This window comes from Aphis gossypii, chromosome 1, assembly GCF_020184175.1.
Source record: "Aphis gossypii isolate Hap1 chromosome 1, ASM2018417v2, whole genome shotgun sequence".
Taxonomy (NCBI): Eukaryota; Metazoa; Arthropoda; class Insecta; order Hemiptera; family Aphididae; genus Aphis; species Aphis gossypii.
The window spans coordinates 46864050-46886457 of NC_065530.1; the positions used below are offsets into that span (position 1 = coordinate 46864050).

At 27.0% G+C, this 22408-nt stretch overlaps 1 protein-coding gene across 2 annotated transcripts in view; it reads left to right on the forward strand.

The window, feature by feature from the left end:
* The first annotated feature begins 558 nt into the window (after nucleotides 1-558).
* LOC114122872 (tropomodulin) overlaps nucleotides 559-22408 on the forward strand; it is a 47902-nt gene continuing 26052 nt past the window's right edge. The window contains exon 1 of one of the 2 annotated variants that reach the window (XM_050198044.1): nucleotides 559-802. In XM_050198044.1, the coding sequence (XP_050054001.1) occupies nucleotides 725-802 (78 nt within the window). In that variant the 5' untranslated portion in view covers nucleotides 559-724. Of the gene's footprint in view, nucleotides 803-15530; nucleotides 15759-22408 lie in introns of those variants that run through there. The other variant, XM_050198045.1, reaches the window with a different exon arrangement.

The following is a 22408-nucleotide window of genomic DNA, read 5'->3' on the forward strand; positions in this document are numbered from 1 at the left end:
TTTTTAGAGATCCTTTTACTAGACATATTACTCTATGCCTGTTACACATTTATTAATTATGTAAAATGAAAACATGTGCATTGAGATTGTTAATATGTTAATAATTGTCTCTAATTTGCTGATTAATGTAATAATTATTTATTTACTTAAAAAAAAAAAAAAAAGAATAAATAAATAAACACAAACAAATTATTACATCAATCTTCTATTATGTTTATATATTATATGTAATGTATATTATGTTTAATGAATAAAGCATAATGTCATGACGTGGGTATGCATAGGTGGTATGTGATTAGTGACCTTAACCTTGAAAATTGGACAAACTTGGGTGGAAAAACAAGATACTAATGTACATCGAAGAACTACAACAAATAAATAAATGGCGTCAGTGAAAGAAAAGGAAGAATACGTCGAGTGTTCATTTTTACACCCAGGCACGTTTATTTTTTTTCTAGTGATCTAAATATAGAGCGTAAAGGGACTGGGAGTTTTTACTGCGCGCATGCTGCCCAATGCGCCATCGAATCGGCCAACTATCAAGACATTTAGCACGGGAAAAAAACATTGTTCAATTTATAAATCAACTTAGATTATCGCACCAGCAGCGCAGCGTGCGCGAGTGAGAATAACGTATTAGTCCGGACTTCGTGTTTCTATATTTCGTTTCGGTGGCTGTATTGCATTTTTGCCATACGAATCGTTCATTTTCAACGGAATCAAAATGGGTAGCGTCGAAGAGATCTACGAGAATGAAATACACCGTACTATCACGCGGCGTACGAGCTTCAAAATTCAGGAGGTAAATAATTATCTGAATAGCCATTAATCATAATTATATTGTCTCAATAATAATATATATTTCTTTATTTTTGATGTTTGTGCGTACTGTACAGAGATTTTATATCGTTAGTTGAAATTTTTCAATTGAACCACAAAAATAAAAATGTATATATTATTAGGTATTATAGTAATGGTAATCGTCTGATATAAAATATTTTCATTAATTCCAGACTTTTTAAAAAACAAAATAATATAATGAATGTCTACGTGTGATTTTTTTTTTTTTTGTTAGGCGAGACTAAATAGATTAACTATGTAGCATTGATAAATTATATGTACAATGAAAAACAAAAACCTATGGAAGGAAGTGAAAATTGAATGAAAAATATTTTCGGAATTCAAGGTCATTTAAAATACAAGTAAAAAATATAAATACTGTAGTAGGTATACCTAAGTGTTTTGCAGTGCTCTAATTGAAAAAATAAAAGAAAGAGTACTGAAACGTTAAAAAATTAGAGTTCCTTGAAATAATTAAACCCAACCTAATATTTATCAAACTAGTCAATAGATAAAAACAAAAAAAATACAGTGTATGATTCCAGTAACGACTAACGATTATAGGTACTTAATAATATCGATTAAAAATTTATGTAACGTTTAAATAATTGTAATTTATTCATATTGAAAATAAGTAATTAATTAGAGGTGCTCTCAGAATAATAAAGAAGCTTTGCCCCTCTCTCCAATTAGTCCAATTCGTGCATTGATATTTTGATTTTCGTGGTTAGGTGTATCTTATATTCTGTGGTATTGTACCCCTACTAGTGTGATCGCGATCACAATATCACTGTTCACTTATCATAAAATTTTATGGAAATCATTTAATGGGTCGCGCCTATTACTATCTTTAGGTTCGTGACCTTTGGAATAAATGCAAATAAAGTATATGCCCATATTAATTAATAACTCCTATTTAACCTAATAACATAAATCGATAATGTTAAGATAGGCAGATTGGACGTTACCTACTTAATATTTATGCTGTATATTAAGATATGTCTGTATCTTATCAATTTTTTTTTACATACACCATTAGTAAATACTACATGGTATGATAATAACGTGTAAGATATAAATAATTAAATAATGTATTATACAGTATAATATAGTATATACTAAAACATAAAATTATTCACATATAATCCTATATACCTGTTTAATATTATAGTATTGGGTGATCTTATTTTCGGGCAGTATAGTTTTCTTTAAAATTTACAATTATATAACTACTAAACTTGACAATTTGTATATAGAATTGTGTTAAAAAATATGTCTTGATGATTATGTCAAAAATTAAGATATTTTTTTATAATTATCTATTTGTTTTACAAATTTATGTATGAAAAATAATGAAACAAAATAATTTACAAACATATTATGTTATAACATTTTACTTTAGACAAATTATAAAAACTAATTTTTGTTAGTCAAATTTTACCCCAAATTTTACTTTATTTATAGTCGATGTAACTTTAATTTCGTTTATAGTTGGTTTGTTTTAGAAATAAAGATAAACCAGAACTGTTACTAGTTCGATAAAATATAAATTTAAAATTAAATAGGTACAAACATTTTCAAGTTTGGTTGTTATAATTATAAATTTAAAAAAAAGCTGTTCTGCCTGAAAAGTGTGACGTCCATAGTAATTAGTAATTCCTATCTATAAAAAAAATAGTATAGTATTATACTGGATATACCTGCCCCCAATTTAGTATTACGTATGATAAGTATATGATATAATCGTATTTACAGATATTAGATTTCTTTTACAAGTTATTGAGTGTTGAAATATTAAGTCATCTACCCTTTTATCATTAAAATCTATATTTTGAGTTCATCTCGGTCCACTTATCCTTTTTATTGTCCACATGACTACATGAAATAAATTATCATCAATTATTTGACCAACGAGTTTCTAGACGGATGAATGGGTTAAGTTAAAAGCTAATCCTATTTTTTTTTTATTCAATGAAACTTATGGTAACTAGCAAGTCGTATAATATTTATATTGTAAATTTTAATTGTACATCGTACTGATATTAAAAGTTTTTCCCTACATAATATTATATAGTATATATATTTAATAATTATTTATAATCATGGTATATATATTGTATTTATAGTTTATTCACGTGTACTAAAATGTATCGCTTCAAAAGAGTTTTTGTTAATCTTATTAAATCACTAAATCAGGTACTTATACAATTGTACGTTGCACATTCGCACGTGAGTAGGTACTGCAGATAATTTCTAATTTCTAGCTAACAAATCGATGATAAGGCTAATATATATATTACCAACGGATAAGTAAAACAAAAACGTAGTATATTTAAATTGTTCGTTTTAAATCAATTATTTTTTATACAGAACGTTTCTAAAAAAAAAAATTGTACCCTTCAAGTTGGTTTTAATGATTTTAATTGTTACACAATTTTTAAACTAAGACTGAAATATATGTTTAATAGTAGGTAGATAAACTCAACTTGTTAAACTTATTTTGTTTTAACAGTTTAGACTCTAAACTTCTAAATTTTAGAGTTTAGAGTGTTAAAACGCAAAAGCATATTATGTATCAGGAGGTGACAGAATTCCTGCAAAGTACTTTCTGATGTTTTATAATTACAGGTAAAACCCTAAAAGTCAAGCCTAGATAGTTGACCAATATTTTATCTGTAATATATAACAATATAAAATACAACATTTTACATTTGAATATAAAAATAATAATGTATAGAAAAGTACTATATTGTATATGATCTTAAGTTTTTTATTAAAATCATTTATTCTACTATTTAAGTAGGTACAAAAAATTATAGATTTCGTATTTCAGTAATAAACAAATTTTTGGATTTAATTAATGGGCATATTATTTAATTATGTTTTTTTTTTAAATTATACAAATATTATATTTTACTATATAATATATAGTTTATACATTCACATAATAATTATTAATTCTAGGTACCTACCTACTTCTCTTGGTAGATATTGTCTTAAAAATACTAAAGCTCCACCATTATAAATTTATTTTGTTATATTATACGATCTATACGTTTTTTATTTTTATTTTTTGTACAAAAATCTTTTGTTATAAATTGTTGACAAGTATTTTGTGGTCCGTGGGATAGAAATTACACACAGTCATAAGCAAAATATTCGTCTGAAAATCGAAAATTATGTTTTAAAATTAAAATTTATTACCTCCCAAGGACTAAAGAGGTACCATAATGCCATGTATTTTGTATAAAAATTATGTAATTATTAGACTTTTAGAGATTTCATTTTTTTGCATAATCAATATTTTATGCGAAAACTGGAACCAAATTGATTTTATTTATACAAATCTTTGTTTAATATTATCCTTAATAAACTAGATGTATTGAAATGTAGATTCTTATTATAGGTACTTAAATACTTTCCTAAAAAATTTACTTTTTTTCATTTCATCAAATAACTGTATAAAATCTCTGATGTACTTATAAGCTATGAGTATCGTAGTTAATAATAATATTTATCAGTTATATAATTATTATAGTAGAATTAATTAGTCTGTAAACTATATTATATAAACTAATAATTCTTATAACTATATAAACTATTGCATCTATATGTTTATTTAATGTAGTAGGTAATTTATTAATTCATATTTCGCCATTTTTAATATTTAAACGTGTTTCATATAACTTCCACAATCCACAGATTAAACCAGTCATGTTTATTTTACGTACCTATAAGAGAAAGAAAAAAAGTGACATGTAATGTACACTATAAGATATCCGTTGTTATTATCCTAAAAATATATGTGCAAACTGGTTATAAGTTATAATATAACAGTTAGTTATCTAAATATCTGAATGCAAGTATTTTTTTTTATAAAAAAATTGAATACCTACCTAGTAATGCAGGTTAAAGATTCTGGGTCGTTTTTTTTTTCAGTCGATGATTTGTATTTTAATCAGCTAGATCTAAAGGAAATACGTTTTGTATGAGAATATACGAATTTTTTTTTTTTTTTTAATGGATTCGTTTGTAGATTAGTTAAAAGGTGTTTTAGTTTATGAGGTCTGAATAACTATTACCTATATTGTATGTTCATACTATATTTTAATTACTATCGGTAAAATATGTGAAATAAAAATATTTCTTAATTTTATTATTTTGGAAATATTAGCCAGGTGGTGAAAATATTGAATTAGGGTTTAGGTTAAATTTTGGAATAGCTCTTTATCCGAAGTAATACGTATAGACAAAATAGTATACCCAATCGCGAGTTTGGTGCGATGAGTGATGACGAATGATAGGGGTCCTATAGCGAATGCGTTAAATGCAGTAGAATGTATAGTGTTTTCGTCATATATCATCGGGTAGACCGGAATTTAAGCTAAAAAAAAAAAAAAAAAATACTGGATAGCCGGTACCCACAAGTCACAACAGACATTATCACCTCGCTCTCGCTCGTCACGACGATTTATAAATTTACAGTTGCACTAAAGTATTGCATATAGATAGTACTAACTACAGAGCACCTACCTACCTACCTACCTATATATATATATGTAATATGTATGTATGTATGTTTATTACGATGTCGTACAGACTAATTGCGTTTGAACGTCTTCGCGACAGTGAGTAAAACGTTTGGCCGGCTCTTACGAAATATTATGATTCTTGGCACCTGACAAAAGCCCGCGTCGCGCGTATATGCACACAGTGATATTATATATATACTTAAATAGTAAGTAGGTACGTATTATTATAATAAACCCTCGGCGGGCACGTTTATCCGATCCAAGGAATGCGTGACACGTCGTCGTAGTTTACCGTGCGATCCTTTGCTCGCGATTTGTCACGCGATTCCCCGCGCCGCACGGTTCGGTCCTCTGAGGCCACCCCGGAGAGAGCAAACGAAATATGCTTTCGTCGTCGCTCAGCACCGTAAACTCTACGATACATCATTCGAACGTTCTCTTTCTTTCCCACCGCGTACATTATATTATTATTATAATTCATAATAATAATATACAAACGGAGACGAGTAGACGACACGTCACAGTGTATATAATACTATATGGACGGACTGAGACGACACGTTCTAATTCTCTATACCGCACCTATAAATATATATCCGTGAAATATTTGTACGCGCCGTACTTACCCGTATTTAGTTCGTTTGATAACGACAATATACACGAATGTGTCGCAATATAATCTACCTACCAGCTATTTTTTTACGTTCGTTTTTATTTGTTTTTTTCGATTTATCACTTCCTTTTTACTCAATCGACTGCTGTTTACCCGTGTTTGACAGTATTAAATACTCGAGATTAATAATTATATTATTTGTCTTGAGATTAATAAACGAATATTGAGTAGGTATAGAATAGGTGTATCGTGTATGTATGTATTTATAACAATTCTTACAACTTCATAAAATAAATTCCAAGCTATTCGAGCCGCTAACCCAACAGATACCTACTGAAAGGAGGCAAGTTTTAAAATGATGGGTACGATCGTCCACGTTTTGTTCGGAGTCTAAAACGCTTGAAAGGATATACTATTTTTATTAAAATTTCAACTTAATTTGACATTGACTATATGACTATATATTTCTATTATCATTAAATGCTTTGTCATATTGATAACAAATTATGAGTGTATAGACATAATTTGTGTTATGAAGCTCATATCTTTTTTTACTTCGACCAAATGTACATATTTTTGTAATTTGGCTTAATAACGTAAATACATGCTAAATTTCTAGACTGCCTTTTTTCAAATTTTTCTAAAAAATAGAAATAAAACCAATACAATTGCATAATATACTATATGTATAATATTACTGAAAATTATATTTATCTGAAAAGTTGATTTTAAATAATTGCAATAATATAAAAAATATAGAATTATTCTTTTTTTTTTATTTAAGTTATTTTATACTTCTATCTATTTCGGAAAAGTTAAGTTTCTGTATTATTGGTGTGTGTATGCGTGGACCTGAATCCTGGATTTTTTGACCCGGCATCATAATGAATTGTGTAAAAACGATTGACATATTAAAGTTATATTATAACAATAATAAAAATAATAATGTGTTTTGTCTGTAACCAATAAAATATACACTAAAGTAAACAAATTAAATTCTCAAATCGTTTAATGACCTACATACCTGCTAAAAACTATTGTTTGTAAAGTAGAGTTCATTTTTTTATTTTCGTGAATTTTTTTTGATTTTTTTCTTGCATTCCTTTTTGAGACTTGTGGGGAGGTCCCTATTGTTGCTACGTATTTTACGTAATGTTGTACGTACCTACACGACGAAAACCGGTAAAAAATGTCGAGTTAGATATTGTTTTCTTACTCTTGTTTGGTGTTTACCATTTATTCGAATCACAATGACTTTATTAAAAATAGCCAGGTTTTATTTGATGTTTAATAAACCATGGGATTAAATTTTTGTATGCTTGGCAGATGCGTTTGTTATTATATACAGTGTGACCCAGAATAGTGGTATCTGCAGTGCCCACAGCTCATAACTCATATTAAATGAATTAGAATACATTTTTCAGGAAAATTTATGAGTATCGCTTCAATATTCCACGAATAAGACCCTGTCTATTAGCATAAACTTTTCAAAAAGTCTATTTTCGTATTTTAAATAAAAAAGTATTTGAAAATTGATTTGAACTGGTGCGTAGGCTATAAGTATAGCAGTTTCTGCATTATAGGACATACTATATATTTTATACTCGAATAGCTTACACAATTTTTATAATAATAATATGTTGACCTAAAATATGATCCATTTTACGCTGAGACAGTGATACATGTTTGTATTGTTTATACAACAAACTATGCAAAAAGTAAAAAGCATAATATGTTTGTAATATATTTCCACCGTGCATTACATATCTACTTAAGTACTTAAATACATAGATACCTAAACAAGCATTTTTCGTCTATTTAAATATTTTATGTTATTAATTACCTATCTATCACAGTATTAAATAGTTGGAAAATTTCTTCATCATTTTCTAGATTTAGAGACATCATTAATAAATTGACGAGCGATAAACTTTTACATTTTATGTTTCAATCTTTTCTTATAAAAATAGGGTATTTTAAAATATTTCGATTTTCATAAGTGTTTTCTAAAGTTGCGTCTAAAGTAATCAAGTGTATAGTTTACATTCTTTAAGATTTTTATTTGGTCCCGCATTCATTTTTGATTTATATTTACAACTATATAGAAGTTAACAAAATCATGAATGGTTTACCCTATACAAATATTTAAGTATAGTGCCAATACCACTTATCTCAGACTATACTCATATAAATAAATCATAATGCGAAGAATAATACTTCGAAATTATTAAAGAAAAATACATTTTCTTAGATAATTAATACGCGGACTGAGTCTTCACATTATTTTCAAAAAACAAAATGCTTGATTAGAAAACTAATCACTATAAAGTACAAACACAAAAACTTTAATAATTAATAAATAAAATTCTACTACTATAATAATATATACTTACCAAATTACATAAAAAAAATTAAAATTAAAATAAAAAACCTTGTCGCTAGATATTCGGTTTTGTTATTGCGTAGTTCTAAAGGACAATACTTACTGCTCTTAAGTACCGTAATAATTGAATGAGTCGTAATGAATCAATGAATAATGATCGTGTGAGTATGCTTCGTCTGTACAACTAATTATAGCTAATACACCATACATTATGGTTGATTACTCTATTAAACATATATGTAAGAACATTACATATTCACACCGCCGTGTTAAAAACAATTTGCCTATACATAAACCCTTAAAAACATGTTTGCAATAACCAGGATTCTTATTGTTAAGAATTAGGGCTCGGATTTTAAAGCATAATTATAACTAGTTATAAAAATAAATAAAAATTAATAAAAAATTTTTAAAAATTAATTTAAATTAAAAAAAGAATTATTTATAATATATTTCCCTAGATTTTCAGTAGTGAAACTGACTTATCTATTGTCCGACAGAATATTTTTATACATAGAAAACGAACTATCTACATTCACTGAAGTGATCGGTGCATACTTCATACAAGAGGTTTCAAATTAAAACACTAAATCTTCAATTTTGAAATGGTCGATATCGATGTTATAGCCACACTGACCGTATATATATATTGAAGGCTGTATTATGTAGATCGATAATCTATACCTACGTTTAATAAATGTAATAAACAAGCCGATAACGAAAAAAATAATAATTCAATATCGCATTCTGGGTTTTTATATTTCTTAATATTCTTTTTTTTATTTTTTATTTTATAGCACAATAAACAAATAAAAAATTCACAGTTTCAATAATTAAAAAAAAAAAAACATTTACATAAAAATAAGCAAAAATAAATTGGTTTATTTGGAATCAAAATGACGTGAAACGAATACATGGATAAAAATTAGATTCCTATCTGAATATAAAAAACAGAAGCATAATATGCTTTAAAATCCTATCCCTATTAATAACCGTTGAAATGAAAAGTTCATGAAACTTATTAGGAAAATATCCTGTGGAATACAAAAAAATTGAAACTTCTGATTTTAGTTTATTTAACAATTACATAGCATAATATACCTATTATGTATATTCTTCATAAACAATGACTGGATTTCTTTTTATTTATAATTTCAAAATTCAAAACATAATATACAAACATTAGTCGGCAATGACAAATCATTTTTATTGGTAATAATATATCAAACCCTAGACAATTATAAGTTTAATTTTATGTGTAATTGATAATTGAAGTGTATTTATTATGTGTATTATAATATATTTGTATGCACTCTGCAGGGGAGACTACGTGTTATTTTAACGCGTATAATAATATATTTAACCTGATATTTCTAAAAAATTTATAAATAAAATTCGTAATTAATTGAGTAGTTTTTCTACTGTGTACGATAAACGGTATTGCCTTATTAATACAATAATATCCCTTGGAAAATATTTTTTTAAATGTTAATTGTTTTTAAAAGAATGAGTAATTTTATTATGTTTTTACACAAGACAGTAGTTAATTAAAACTCCATTAGATTTAGTTGTAAACATTAATAATTTAACTCAAAGTTCAAGTGTTTTATGATATAAATACCTATAAAAACATTTAATTTTATCAGTTAATACATTAATGTACTAATGTTTTATTTCATCTACCTATTAACATTCTTTCATTAAATTTAATAATTACCTATACTTTGTCCAGCGAGTGAACGCGCTTCGGCCGAACGAAAATGGAATCTTCTGTAGATTCCCATACTACAACCAGTACATCCTGTCACTGTGGTATCGGTGTCGATAGCCAGAGAATCGCTTAGGGATGCGTAGAATTAGCGTGTCTTCTCGCTAGACCACAATAAGTGATTGAAAAAAATTCGACGATCTTCAATTTGTGAGGGTAGTTTCTCATAGAAATTTGGACGTGGTTTTTAGTTTTGAGAGATCAACACTAGAAATGTCCAGTGTTTTCAAAATAATTATGAAAAGAGTTAAATATTTACTCAAAATTAGTTTTCAATAAAATCGAATTTGTTTTTTTTAATGTAGGTACCCAATTCAAAAACATATTATTATACATTATAAAATGTTTGAAATATTTTACTTTTAAATGTATTTATACGCATGAGAAATTTTTAATATTCTTAATTGTTTTTTTCAATTGTTGTAAAAAAAAAAAATGTTTTGTTCAGAAAAATCTTGAAAATTTGTTACAAAATTCCTTATAACTTATAATTAAGTACTATTTATGTATTTATAATTATAAAAGATTTATAAAAAAACAACTTTTTAATATGCATCCGTATTTCAAATTTAGACGAAATTCCATACTTAAACGAAGAATAGCGATGTTAGTTATTATGTTATAATTAAAAAACATTATTCGTGAGAACTTAAAACTTTTACTTAGATTATGAATTATCTATAGTAAGAGTAATATAGTAAAATTACTGTTTAATAGAAATACTAAAAAAGAAACACAATGAAATATACTTAGTATATTATAGTGATATAAGATGATTGTTTGTTTCTACTCGGAATTGTTTTTCGTACACAATGGTTAATTAATTGAAATTTAACACATCCATTAAACGCTATTGCAATGAACCACTTGCTACCTACTGTAAACAGCAGAGCGGAACCCACTTGTCCACCTTTTTTTATTTGATTAGTTGTGAATATAATACTATAATATAGTTTTATAGATTGAGTAGATATAATTACATTTTTTAATTTTGACAGAAATATTAAAAATATTAACATGAAAAGTGTTACAATCATCCCAAATCTCTCCATAATAAATTCATAATATATTATATAAGTTAGTTGATTAGTAAAATTATTATTTTTACCACAATTCATAGCAAGTAATTACTAATAACATACATTGGCTGTTCGGTGGAACGGAAAGTAGGTTTATTAGTTTGTAGTTTATCACAAAATACTACGCCCACCCTAGATTCATTGTATACAATAAACGTTATAAGTATTAAAAAGTCAACTCATTCTACGTTTTAATCTAACTTCCTATAATAATACACATACATATATTAATATGTATTATTTACTTATCGTTTGCACGGTAGTTAGATAATAATAAACAGAAATGCATTGTACTAGAAAGAGGTGAAACCTGTTACGGTGGGTAATGGGTCGAAACCACATTGACGCGCGATAGTTCGGTGTAAAGTTATTAAAATCGTTTGTATTTTTACATTTCGACACTCCTATACTTACTACATTATCACGAGTGTATGTGTATATTATGTATCTATGTTTTTTTTCGATTGTGATTGTTTGCTGAATATTACTAATTTGCATACAATAAAATATAATATTTTAATAATAGTATATAGTTGCTCTTTTATACTCGCGTTGTTATTGCGAGTGAATGACACCGTTAACCGCGATTAAATGGATGCCGTTATAAACATTTTAAAAAAACGTGTCGAACTACGCGAGCCTATACATTTATTACACAACCGAATAATATTATACTATTGCATTAATATATTATTATGACGTAGATGGTATATATTTCATCCTTTCATTTATGAGAAGAAAAATTTTCAAAAATATATAAATTTATATTGTTTGTTGTATTATGATTTACGAAAGACTTTAACTGAGTTTAACTGCTATTAACTATTCGCTTAAATATATATATATAATTATCGAAGAATAGACGTCACACATTACGCATAAATGTATAACAAATAACACCGTTTTTTTTTTTAATGTCCAATATCTTAACAGTATATAATTTATTATATAGTCAGTGGTCAATAAATTGTATATTTAGAACCCGGATAACGTCGCCTAATGTCGTTGAACTAATTATAATTAAATTTAGACCGTGTTATTTTTATAATCCTGAATGGTATAATAGGCGACCAATTAATTTAGAGGACTATTATATAGAGGACCCGTTGCCAATTTTTAATGGTTAATTTCGAACAATAAAACGAATTTCCGCATGTGCAAATCCATATTAACTTTTTCATTGTGTCTGATTGACGACTATATAGTCAATTACATAAACGTACAAGGTGGCGATCCTCTATACCGTTTTGACACGTTTTAAAATGTCGATCAGAAACTCAAAAATCACGTGTCCGTTCTACTTAAAAACAATATAAACACTAAACGTTTTCTTACAGTTAAAAGTTTAGATATTATTTATAATTTTACTCGACGCTTTAAAATTTAAACGATATCTACTATGTCGTGTAATATCGTCATGTAACGCGTACATATATTTTGTCTGAAAAATATCGCTACTTTAATTTAGAACGAGGACACGAAATATGTAATTTATCATAATAAATATTTTCTTACAAGATATCCCTTATTCACTATACGTATACGTTTTGTGTATAATATATTATGTTTAATTATATAAACATTATTAGTATTCGTTACAAAGCGAGTTTTATAGAAATTAAAGTCCATTAAAATGTTAAACGGATTTCGTAACTAATCTTAGTCTTGTAATTAATCTTAATATATTGAAAATTCCATATGTATAAAAAATAATAATTTAGATAATTGTGGAATGTTTCGTGTTTTTAGGATAAATCAATTTGAAGTATTACAAAAAACAAAATTGATTTGTTATATCTAATCAATAAAGTTAATCAATAATTTTTTTATTATTATTTCCGGGTAATTTTTAAAATACTTGATATTTTTAATATATAAATAGCGTCAATGTTTTTTTTTTTTTTTTTTTTTGTTCGAATTCCAGACTTCCAATAACTTCCAGTATACATTTGTTATTTAAAATTAGTTATAAACCATATATACTATACGAGTATAAGTAATACCTACAAACTTTCATAGTAAACGGAACATTTATTTATTAATATTAATTTTATTTGTATTATACTTTTCGGGTATCAGTCAAGTTCAGTTTTGCAATCTCTTGCAAAATTTCCCTTTTCTCTTCTTTGATCCCAAGTGCTTATCCAATTATTTGGACACATTCTCTGATAAATATCTTTGAAAATTTCACAGCTAGAGTTGTCTTTGCCCAATAGATGTAAACACCTATGGTAGTCTACGTAATGAATGAAGCAATAACGTGAAACATTTGTGTTTTGGAATCTCGGGTCCATGGGACAACTGACGTTGGGAAGATCGCCGATTTCTGTAGGCACTGACATTTTTTTTGCCGGTTAATTGTCTGACAAATCCTTTTTTTATTTAATAAATTAAGTTATGACAGAATCAAATATTAGTTGCACTGTATTAAAGACCTGTCTCTTATAAGAATATTGAAATTAAATGTACAAATTAAGTAAAGTAAATAAAGTTGTTGATTTGGTTGAACATAATTATTTATTAGTGGCCATAAACTTATTTAAGTGCTTATGAATTTCAATTTTGTTAGTAAAATAAACAACACTCGACACTATCCGTGCATAATATACTACACAAATTATGTATTTACTAAATGCATATTATAATCGTTAAAATCTACAAGAAAACAAGAAAAAATTATTATACTTGTGCCAAACTGTCCATCGTTGCATTCTGGTTTAATGTTTGTAATATATACGAATTTATAATAGATATTATATAATATTCAATTTATTTTTCTTCGTTTAAGTTTTTGATTAAATAACCTTGAATTATTGATATAGAATAAATTAAGAATTTAATTTGAAATTACTAGAATAGAATATAACTTATTGTCATAATAAATACATGCTAGGTATCGAAAAAGTTCTGACGAATCACTATGAAGAATTTCCTAAAAACATTTTTTGTAAAATTAAAAAATATATTTCAAGTTTAAATGTATTATTTATTCTGGATATCGGATCACTGTATCAGACATTCATATTTAAATATTAAATAAAAAATAAAATTTTGAGTTAAAAAATGTTATATCCAACAATTAAAATTTCTTTTTTATTAATTGTCAATAATTTGTGTTGTAAGTTTTATAGCTATAACTACAGTATCAATGTATCATCAGTATATGCTACAGTAGTACAGTATTAGTAAAGTATATAAATACCATAGTAAACTATTAACTATAAAACAGCAGGAACTCTAGAAGTATTTTAAAAATAGTCTCATCATTTGATATTTTTATGATATCGAATAAATAATAAACAATATTCAAAGAGACTTCATTAATGGTATTTTATAATATGATTGATATCAATGAGACATTTGGAGGCTATAATGTCTAATAATAATTTTTTACGTCTTGTAGTGTCTTTTAATTGTAGATAAATTTTGACGGTAGTAGACTTAAATTTTATTGGGTACTATATATTATATTATTATTAAAATGGTAAAATGTACACGGAATTTATTGTAACGCCGGGTGTTATATGAAAAACAAAATACACAAAGATACGCTACAATTTTCACTAATCGGCGCTATGTATAGTATATTAGATCGAAATTTCAAATTTACATAAATTTAATATACTTAAACATAATAATATAACGATTTCGTTATTGAGTCGGACTGAGTCAAAGGATATAAATTATCGTTCTAGAGTTTTTAAAAATTTTTATGGCACAGTGATAAATCTTTACTATACTGTCTACTGAAATGTATTAAAACATTTTATACTTTTATAACTATTTAGTATAGGTACCTATATAATGTATAATGGTGTGTAACCATAAAAATTTCGCTCTTCTTCCTCAAATCAAGTCGCTGCCGGGTACGCATATAAAACTACGTTATATTATTATATTATATATACGTTCACCGCCCACGATAAAAACACAGTACCGTTTTTCACTCGAACAAAGCTTCCGATGAGGTGGCTATTCTCTCTGCGCACACGAGTCGTGGTATATACGCGTTTTATACACATGACGTCTGTAAGCTAATCATTTCCATCGGTCCGTCATCGTTAATAAGATTATACTTTTATTTTATTTTTTCTTCTGCCCAACACTTCTTGGCAACCTTCTATAATTATCCGGTTGACAGCGGTATGGCCCGATAACCGGACCGAAACATTTATACGCCGTTGGTCGTTATACATACGGTCGCGCTGCTGCTGTGTATTTATTCTTATTTTAATTATAAATTATGACTTTCTGTCTTCCGATATGGAGAGGGGACCACACCGATTCTGTGGCTGATGCTGTAATACTGCCGTTTCCAATCCGTTAGTCGGTGCGACACTATTCAAAGCCTCGAGACATTTTACCCCGAAATCAAGAAAATTGCGTTGAAAATTTTATTATTGCATACAATATCATACACTATTAAACGACTCTACAGCCGTCCCTGACGTACCACACGCAGATCGTTGCCGAATCGTACACGGGGCAATAGAAAGCCAACGCAATAATGGGTGTTACAGAAGAATACTATCACGAATGGAAGGTCAGTTTCGACTTAAAATAATACAGCTATCTATAAATTAACTATATTCACACGCGAGCGAGCAGCGCGGGAGGATTTTAAAAAATAATTCACGGACTCGATTTACCTACTGCAGAGTAGATGTTTTTGTTTTCAAATTTTACACAAAGAAATTCACCAGGATTTCTTTTCTCGTTAATTTCGCTACACTATCTAATCACTGTAGGATATTGGAATAATCTGGTTAGCTTTGGAAAACGAGTATTCCTACTTGTGGTAATAATATGTTTATTACTAATATTTCAAACTAATTGCGCCTATAAGGCAATTATAACTGCAGATTTTCTCTCTTCAGTCTTCAATGACAGTAATAATAAGGGTGTAGCCTTGTAGTAATTCCAGTTGATTATATTTTTATTTCTGTGTAAAAATAAAACATATAATAATTATTATAGGTACATAGCTGATATATCTACAATATCATCGATTAATACGGTTTTATAGTATAACGCAGAAAATTTCCCATTTATTATTTTACTTTTACCGACCGTCTATTTATTGGGATTTAATGCAGCAATACCTACTTATTAAACACAAAAAAAAGTAATAAATTTTTTCTTTATTTATCCAATTAAACATATATGTGTATTAGTATATTACATTATTACCAATAATTTTTAAGTTGTAGTTTGGTAAATAAACTATAAATTAGGTAATTGATAATAATTTAGATATGTATACCTACGTTCAACTAAATGTATCAATGTGCATTGTACATAATGTACTATTATTTATGTATTATATATATATATATATATGTTATAAATACCTTTTTTCCTGTTTAACCGACAGCAGAGGAGGCTTTGTGTGAACAATACTACTCCTCTGCTTCCATTGTTTATTGCTGCATAAAAATTCTTAAAAATATCAGTATAAATCACATTGAAATATAATAAAACTACCAATCTAATTAATTTACATATTTTAATACAATAATATCGTCTATCAAATTTTTATCGATGATCTGGAGTTATTTACATTAATTTATTACAATATAGCAACTATTAAGTATTTAAAGATAACATCTGAAAATTTACAATTGACATACTTACAATCAGTTAGAAACAATATGTACTAATGTAAAATATTAATAATTCTAAAGACTAAAGAACAAAAGTTTTCGTTTTTCTCTTCTTCTTTTTGTGGCATTTTTTTAGAAGATCCATCTATGTACCCAAGTTTAATAACTTAATAGTGTATGGATGTATAAAATTTAGTTGGTTTCTGTAGAACATACTAACAAAAACATTTTATTATAGTTCTCTCGTATTGTTTTTTATTTTGTTGATTTTACTAATAAGGTTGATACGATAGTTTTTAAGTGCTCGGATATTAACTTGTGTCCAGCACAGTATTTGTCAAATTCCACTTGACGATTTGTACGCCCCATGAGCGAATGAGGCCAATTAAAAATAAACCCCATAGTAACATAGACACGACCCAAATTTCATTGTAAACAAGTTGTATGTATGTGATAATATTCTCGCGATAAATATTAATACAAAACCGTTGAACTATATAACGTTGTCGACTATACGCCTACGCCTCGCAATACACAATAAATATTATGTGTGTTTTGTTGTTGTTATTGTATCAATCTATAGAGATTTTATGAATCAAGTTCATCATTAAAAAATCGTATCTAAAAAAAGAGTACAATCCTAATTCATTGCAAAAAAAAAAAATCAATACATTTATTAAATATAGTTTTCATAACTGTATAAGTATAATGCAGTCTTTCACAATAAATAACGTTTTGCTGTAGCAGTTTTGAGATAGATTTTACACACAATTTCGTTGATATGTTTAATCGTTCCCAGTAACTGTAGTCGTATCGTATAATATCAACAATATGTTAAAAATTTATAGTATAATAGTCTAGGCGCCTTTTAAAAAAAATTGCAGCACGAGATATATATGAAGGTCATTATTGGCTTTATTTTTAGTAGAACAATTTTGCCGGCAAGCGCCCACTTCATAAAAAATTTTCCAAAATAAACTCTGCGCATTTGTAAACTAAAATAAAGTATACAAATGTAATGTAGACAACGCACAAACGGCAAAATTAAATATTTGCGAACATTGATAATGTGGTCTCCGATGACCTTGTCGAATTCGCGACAAAATTAATAGGGTCAATAGAAAATGTAATCGTTTTTGCGAACATGTATTGCTTACTATTTTTATATGATCGCAGAAGACGTTTACAAAAATATGATCATTAGTAATGTACTAATTTACACAACGATATATTCAAGGTTAAAACAAATATTTCGAAAAATCTGCTAACCAAAAGTACAATATACATCATAATTGAATAATTCATAAATTACGAATACGTACAAATATTATAATATAAATTAAAACCTTAAAACAATATTATTTTAGACCTAATGTACACGTATTATTATATAATACTTGATGAAAAAATTTTAATTAACTATTTATAATAAAACTTAAAAAATACTTGAATTCATTATAAATTTAAAAAAAAGGAATAATTTAGAGTTGTCGAATATTAATTTGGCGTAGAATACTAGACGCATGCATTTTTTAACACATTGAATGTATGAATTAAAATATTAATATTAATGATTTAACATGAGCTAAGATCATTAAATCCCTCGTTGGTTTTTTTATATTCATAATATACTTATACCGAAATAAAATTATATTATTTTAACACGTTTTCCTCAACTGAATATTTTTTTAAACATTTTATATTTTAATTTTTTATATAAGTTGTTTGGATAAATATTAACGTGCAAACAATACGATTATTTAAATAGGGAAAAATAGAAGGTACCTAATGAAGTCGATTTATGTATAAAATAACAATTGCCTAATTTGTGGTATCCAAAACTCGATGTATCTATTTATTTGTTATAAAATGATTTAAATCATAGAATATTCGAGATTACAAAATGTTAATTCCAGGGTATGTACGATCTCGATGCTATTCATTAAAATACTAAGTAGAGGTTTACAAAACAAGGGATTTTAACCTGCCAGACATTTTGGCGCGTGTTCAAAGTTCTGTTATGGTAACGCGGAACAAAATTTCGCCGACCGGGTTTATCTTTATCACGCAGAAGACAGATAAAAAAAGATGTATATATATATACACACAATTAGTTTATTTTTTGCAAAAATCTTAAAATAAATTCACAATAAAATACAAGAAATCTACCCTTACACCGTAGTGCATAATTTAAATGATATTTATATACCTACGTAAGATATTTTAACCGCGAGGTCACCGGTTTTGACAACATGATCAATTGTGTTTTAAGACACTATTTAATTATACAATATTATACTTAATCATTAATTTTATTTGTGATTTATGTACATAAAATGTTTAAATGTTTTGAATTATAATAAAGTTCCATTTAAATAAATAATTATAATCAATCTTTATATAAACGTGGTGTCTAACTACGGTATTAAAGTATTTTATTTATTACTATAAGTTAAATAGCCTAAAAGTGAGTGATGAGCCTAAACGCATAATAATGTATTTCAAAAAAGTGTTGTAAAATGAAATTGTCTAAATAATAATTATTTGAACAGAATAATGATCCAAAATAAATGTGATGAGTGAATCTTTTGCCAAGGAAATTTTAAGACAGCCAAGACTGTATATTCTCGAACATGGGAAATTTAATGTAATGAAAACATGCTGTACTAAACAATAATAATTACTATATTTAAGAGAATACAATTATTATTTAATAACAATTTACTTACAACGATTGGATGAATGCTATAATGCTATATTGCTAATTGCTCGATGTACGGAATATCAAGTCGAATGAAACCGGGTGACATAGATATACACTATACAGTGATCAATAGAAAATATATTATTTTTTCAGTTACGTTACAATTGACCAACGAACCGTTTAAATATACGAGAAATGAAAACATAAGAGTCGGGTACGGTCTATCGGGTATTGAATATGTTAACTATTTTTTCTGTATTTATGTATATGTATCATTCTTTATCAGTTATCACTGATAGTAAACATATTGATATCAGGTAGGTATTTAAAAAATTGGTGGTAAATACAAATCATACAATACGTATCGAGTTTTTTCCACCAAAATGTTTGCTGTTACACCATATTATGTAAGATACAGAACGTGACCATGTGAGTATGTGACTGCGCTGATGGTAGATATAGTTAACTACATATTCCGATCTTAAAGGTCCTTATAGACTAATTAGTCTAATACTACAAATTCTGTAGTTATTTATAAGCTTATTTATGTCGTTACATCAGTGGTGAAATAACAGAGGGACAACTCCCTCACTCGATATTTTTAGGAAGAATTCATTTTTATGAGATGTAGGTACTTTTTTAGTTAATAATAACGGAAAACTGAAATATATTAACCTATTCAAATTTAAAATTGTATTTTATTTGAGTATAGCCAATTGTTTATCATTATAAGATAAACGATTTACATTTTAAAATACCTTTGTAATATTGTTTTATGCAATTATATTTATAAGTATTAAATGATATAGCTAAACATTATCTTATGTGAGAGTACCTATGGGCTATGAATATTTGAGTATTTCCAAAAAAATGTCGTTTCCACGTATTAGCGCGACAGTGTGTCCCAATAATAGGTGTTACTTATTTTATAAAGACATTTATTGTATATTTATAAAGCATAATCTATTTAAGTTTACGAAATTTTTTGTTTAGTTCAGGTATTTAAATTTTATAATTTTAATTACCCCCCTCCCCTTCCCTAGAAAAAAGAACTCTAAGTACGCTGTTACATTTTATACATTTTTTTATCTCAGAATACATAATAATTTTATAGATGCTTAAACATCCATTTTGAATAATTGTAATTAGCCAGTGTTAATATCAATTATTATACTACACTGTTGCAGACTAAGGAAAATTGTAAAACGTAATTATTATTAAAAAATAAAATATCAAAACTTAGTAAAATATATTAAAGTGTTTTATGAGTAACGACTATATTTATAATATTATAATAACTCATAAATTTCTAAGAATTAAGATTCCTTGTCATAATTTTATAATATCATAAATTGTATTTTTAAACTATTATAATTAATCTAGACACTATTTAAAATCTTTATAAAAATTTATTAGAGGACTCCCTTATATTCCGATTTGGCACGGTCTTATCGTTTTACTTCCCGAATGCAACGTTCGGTTTTACAGGTCGTTTACTACGACGGCTTAATAATAATATAGGAAAGAACCAACACTAATTGGACCTCTTTTCCTGTTGGATGAAAAAAAAAAACTTAAAAATATCTTTTATCTGTGTTTTTTTTTCGTACTCACGAGCTGGTTGTCCGAACTTTTCCGGGCGCTAGCCCAGCGTGCGATGACGGGATTGGCACGTGTATAAACACAAACCTTATAACAGCAGCATTATTATGTCCCTTTCATTCGAATCATCGATCCCATCTGCCAAATCGCATTTTTTTCACGTCTCTTCGTATCTCTTACTGAATGGTGTTTAATTTCAATTTGTACCAATAGTGACATTCGATTTCCGATTTGTACATTCACGATTCGTTAACTCACACTGTAAATATATATGCTGTATATAAAATATTTACTGTATTTTGCAATTATAACAATATAATATTGTAGGTAGTGCGTACTTGTTTGTAGGATCTAATAGATCACTTATAGATCATAATACCGACATTTTGAGTTAATATTATCCTTAAATATCTTAGTTAAAGTTTGTTACAGTATATGGGTATAATATAATATTTTGTATTATTAAAATAAAAATATCCAGTATATAAATTAAATATATATGTATATAGGTTATAGGTTCGAGTATAAGTAAAAGACTATGACACGATTGAGTCAAAATTGTTGACTTATCAATGGATACACGAATAGGTACAATAGAAAACCTACACGATTGAGCATAAAAAAAAACTCTACGCTGTTGCTGCAATTTTACACTAGATATATTATACAAAAGAATATAATTTAAATAATTATATGGTAATAAAATATAAATGATTCGAGTTAAGTAATAAAACGATTTTATAGTCACATATTAAATAACTATGGATTATTGATAATTACTTGATATGTTAATTTATCTGTTTGATAATAATAAATAAAATTTACCTTGGTATCTTTTTTCAATTTGACTTAATATAATATAATAGATAATTAGTATTTTTACAATTTCAATATTAGTCAAAAGCTTTTATGATTAATTCTATTTTAACATATGGATATAATATTGTTGATGAAGCCAAACTCAGCTCATAGCTTATGGCTCGTGCAAGTTTGGTATAATGATAATAACTAATAAGTATAATGACACGTGTAAATAATAAATTTCAAAATGTTGTCTATGCGAGTGTGGCAACGTCGCATAAAATATTCTAAGCTTAATCTTGTTGCTGAAATATATGCTCAATCGTGTTTTATCTGAGTAAAAACTGCAGTAGACATTTGTAGTCACTCCTAGGTTTTAATAGAAAATCGCTATTTTAAGAAATGTATTTTTATGATTAACTTAACTGTTTTAACTAGGAAATTATGTTAACGTCAATTTGCATCTGCCACACCATTTATATA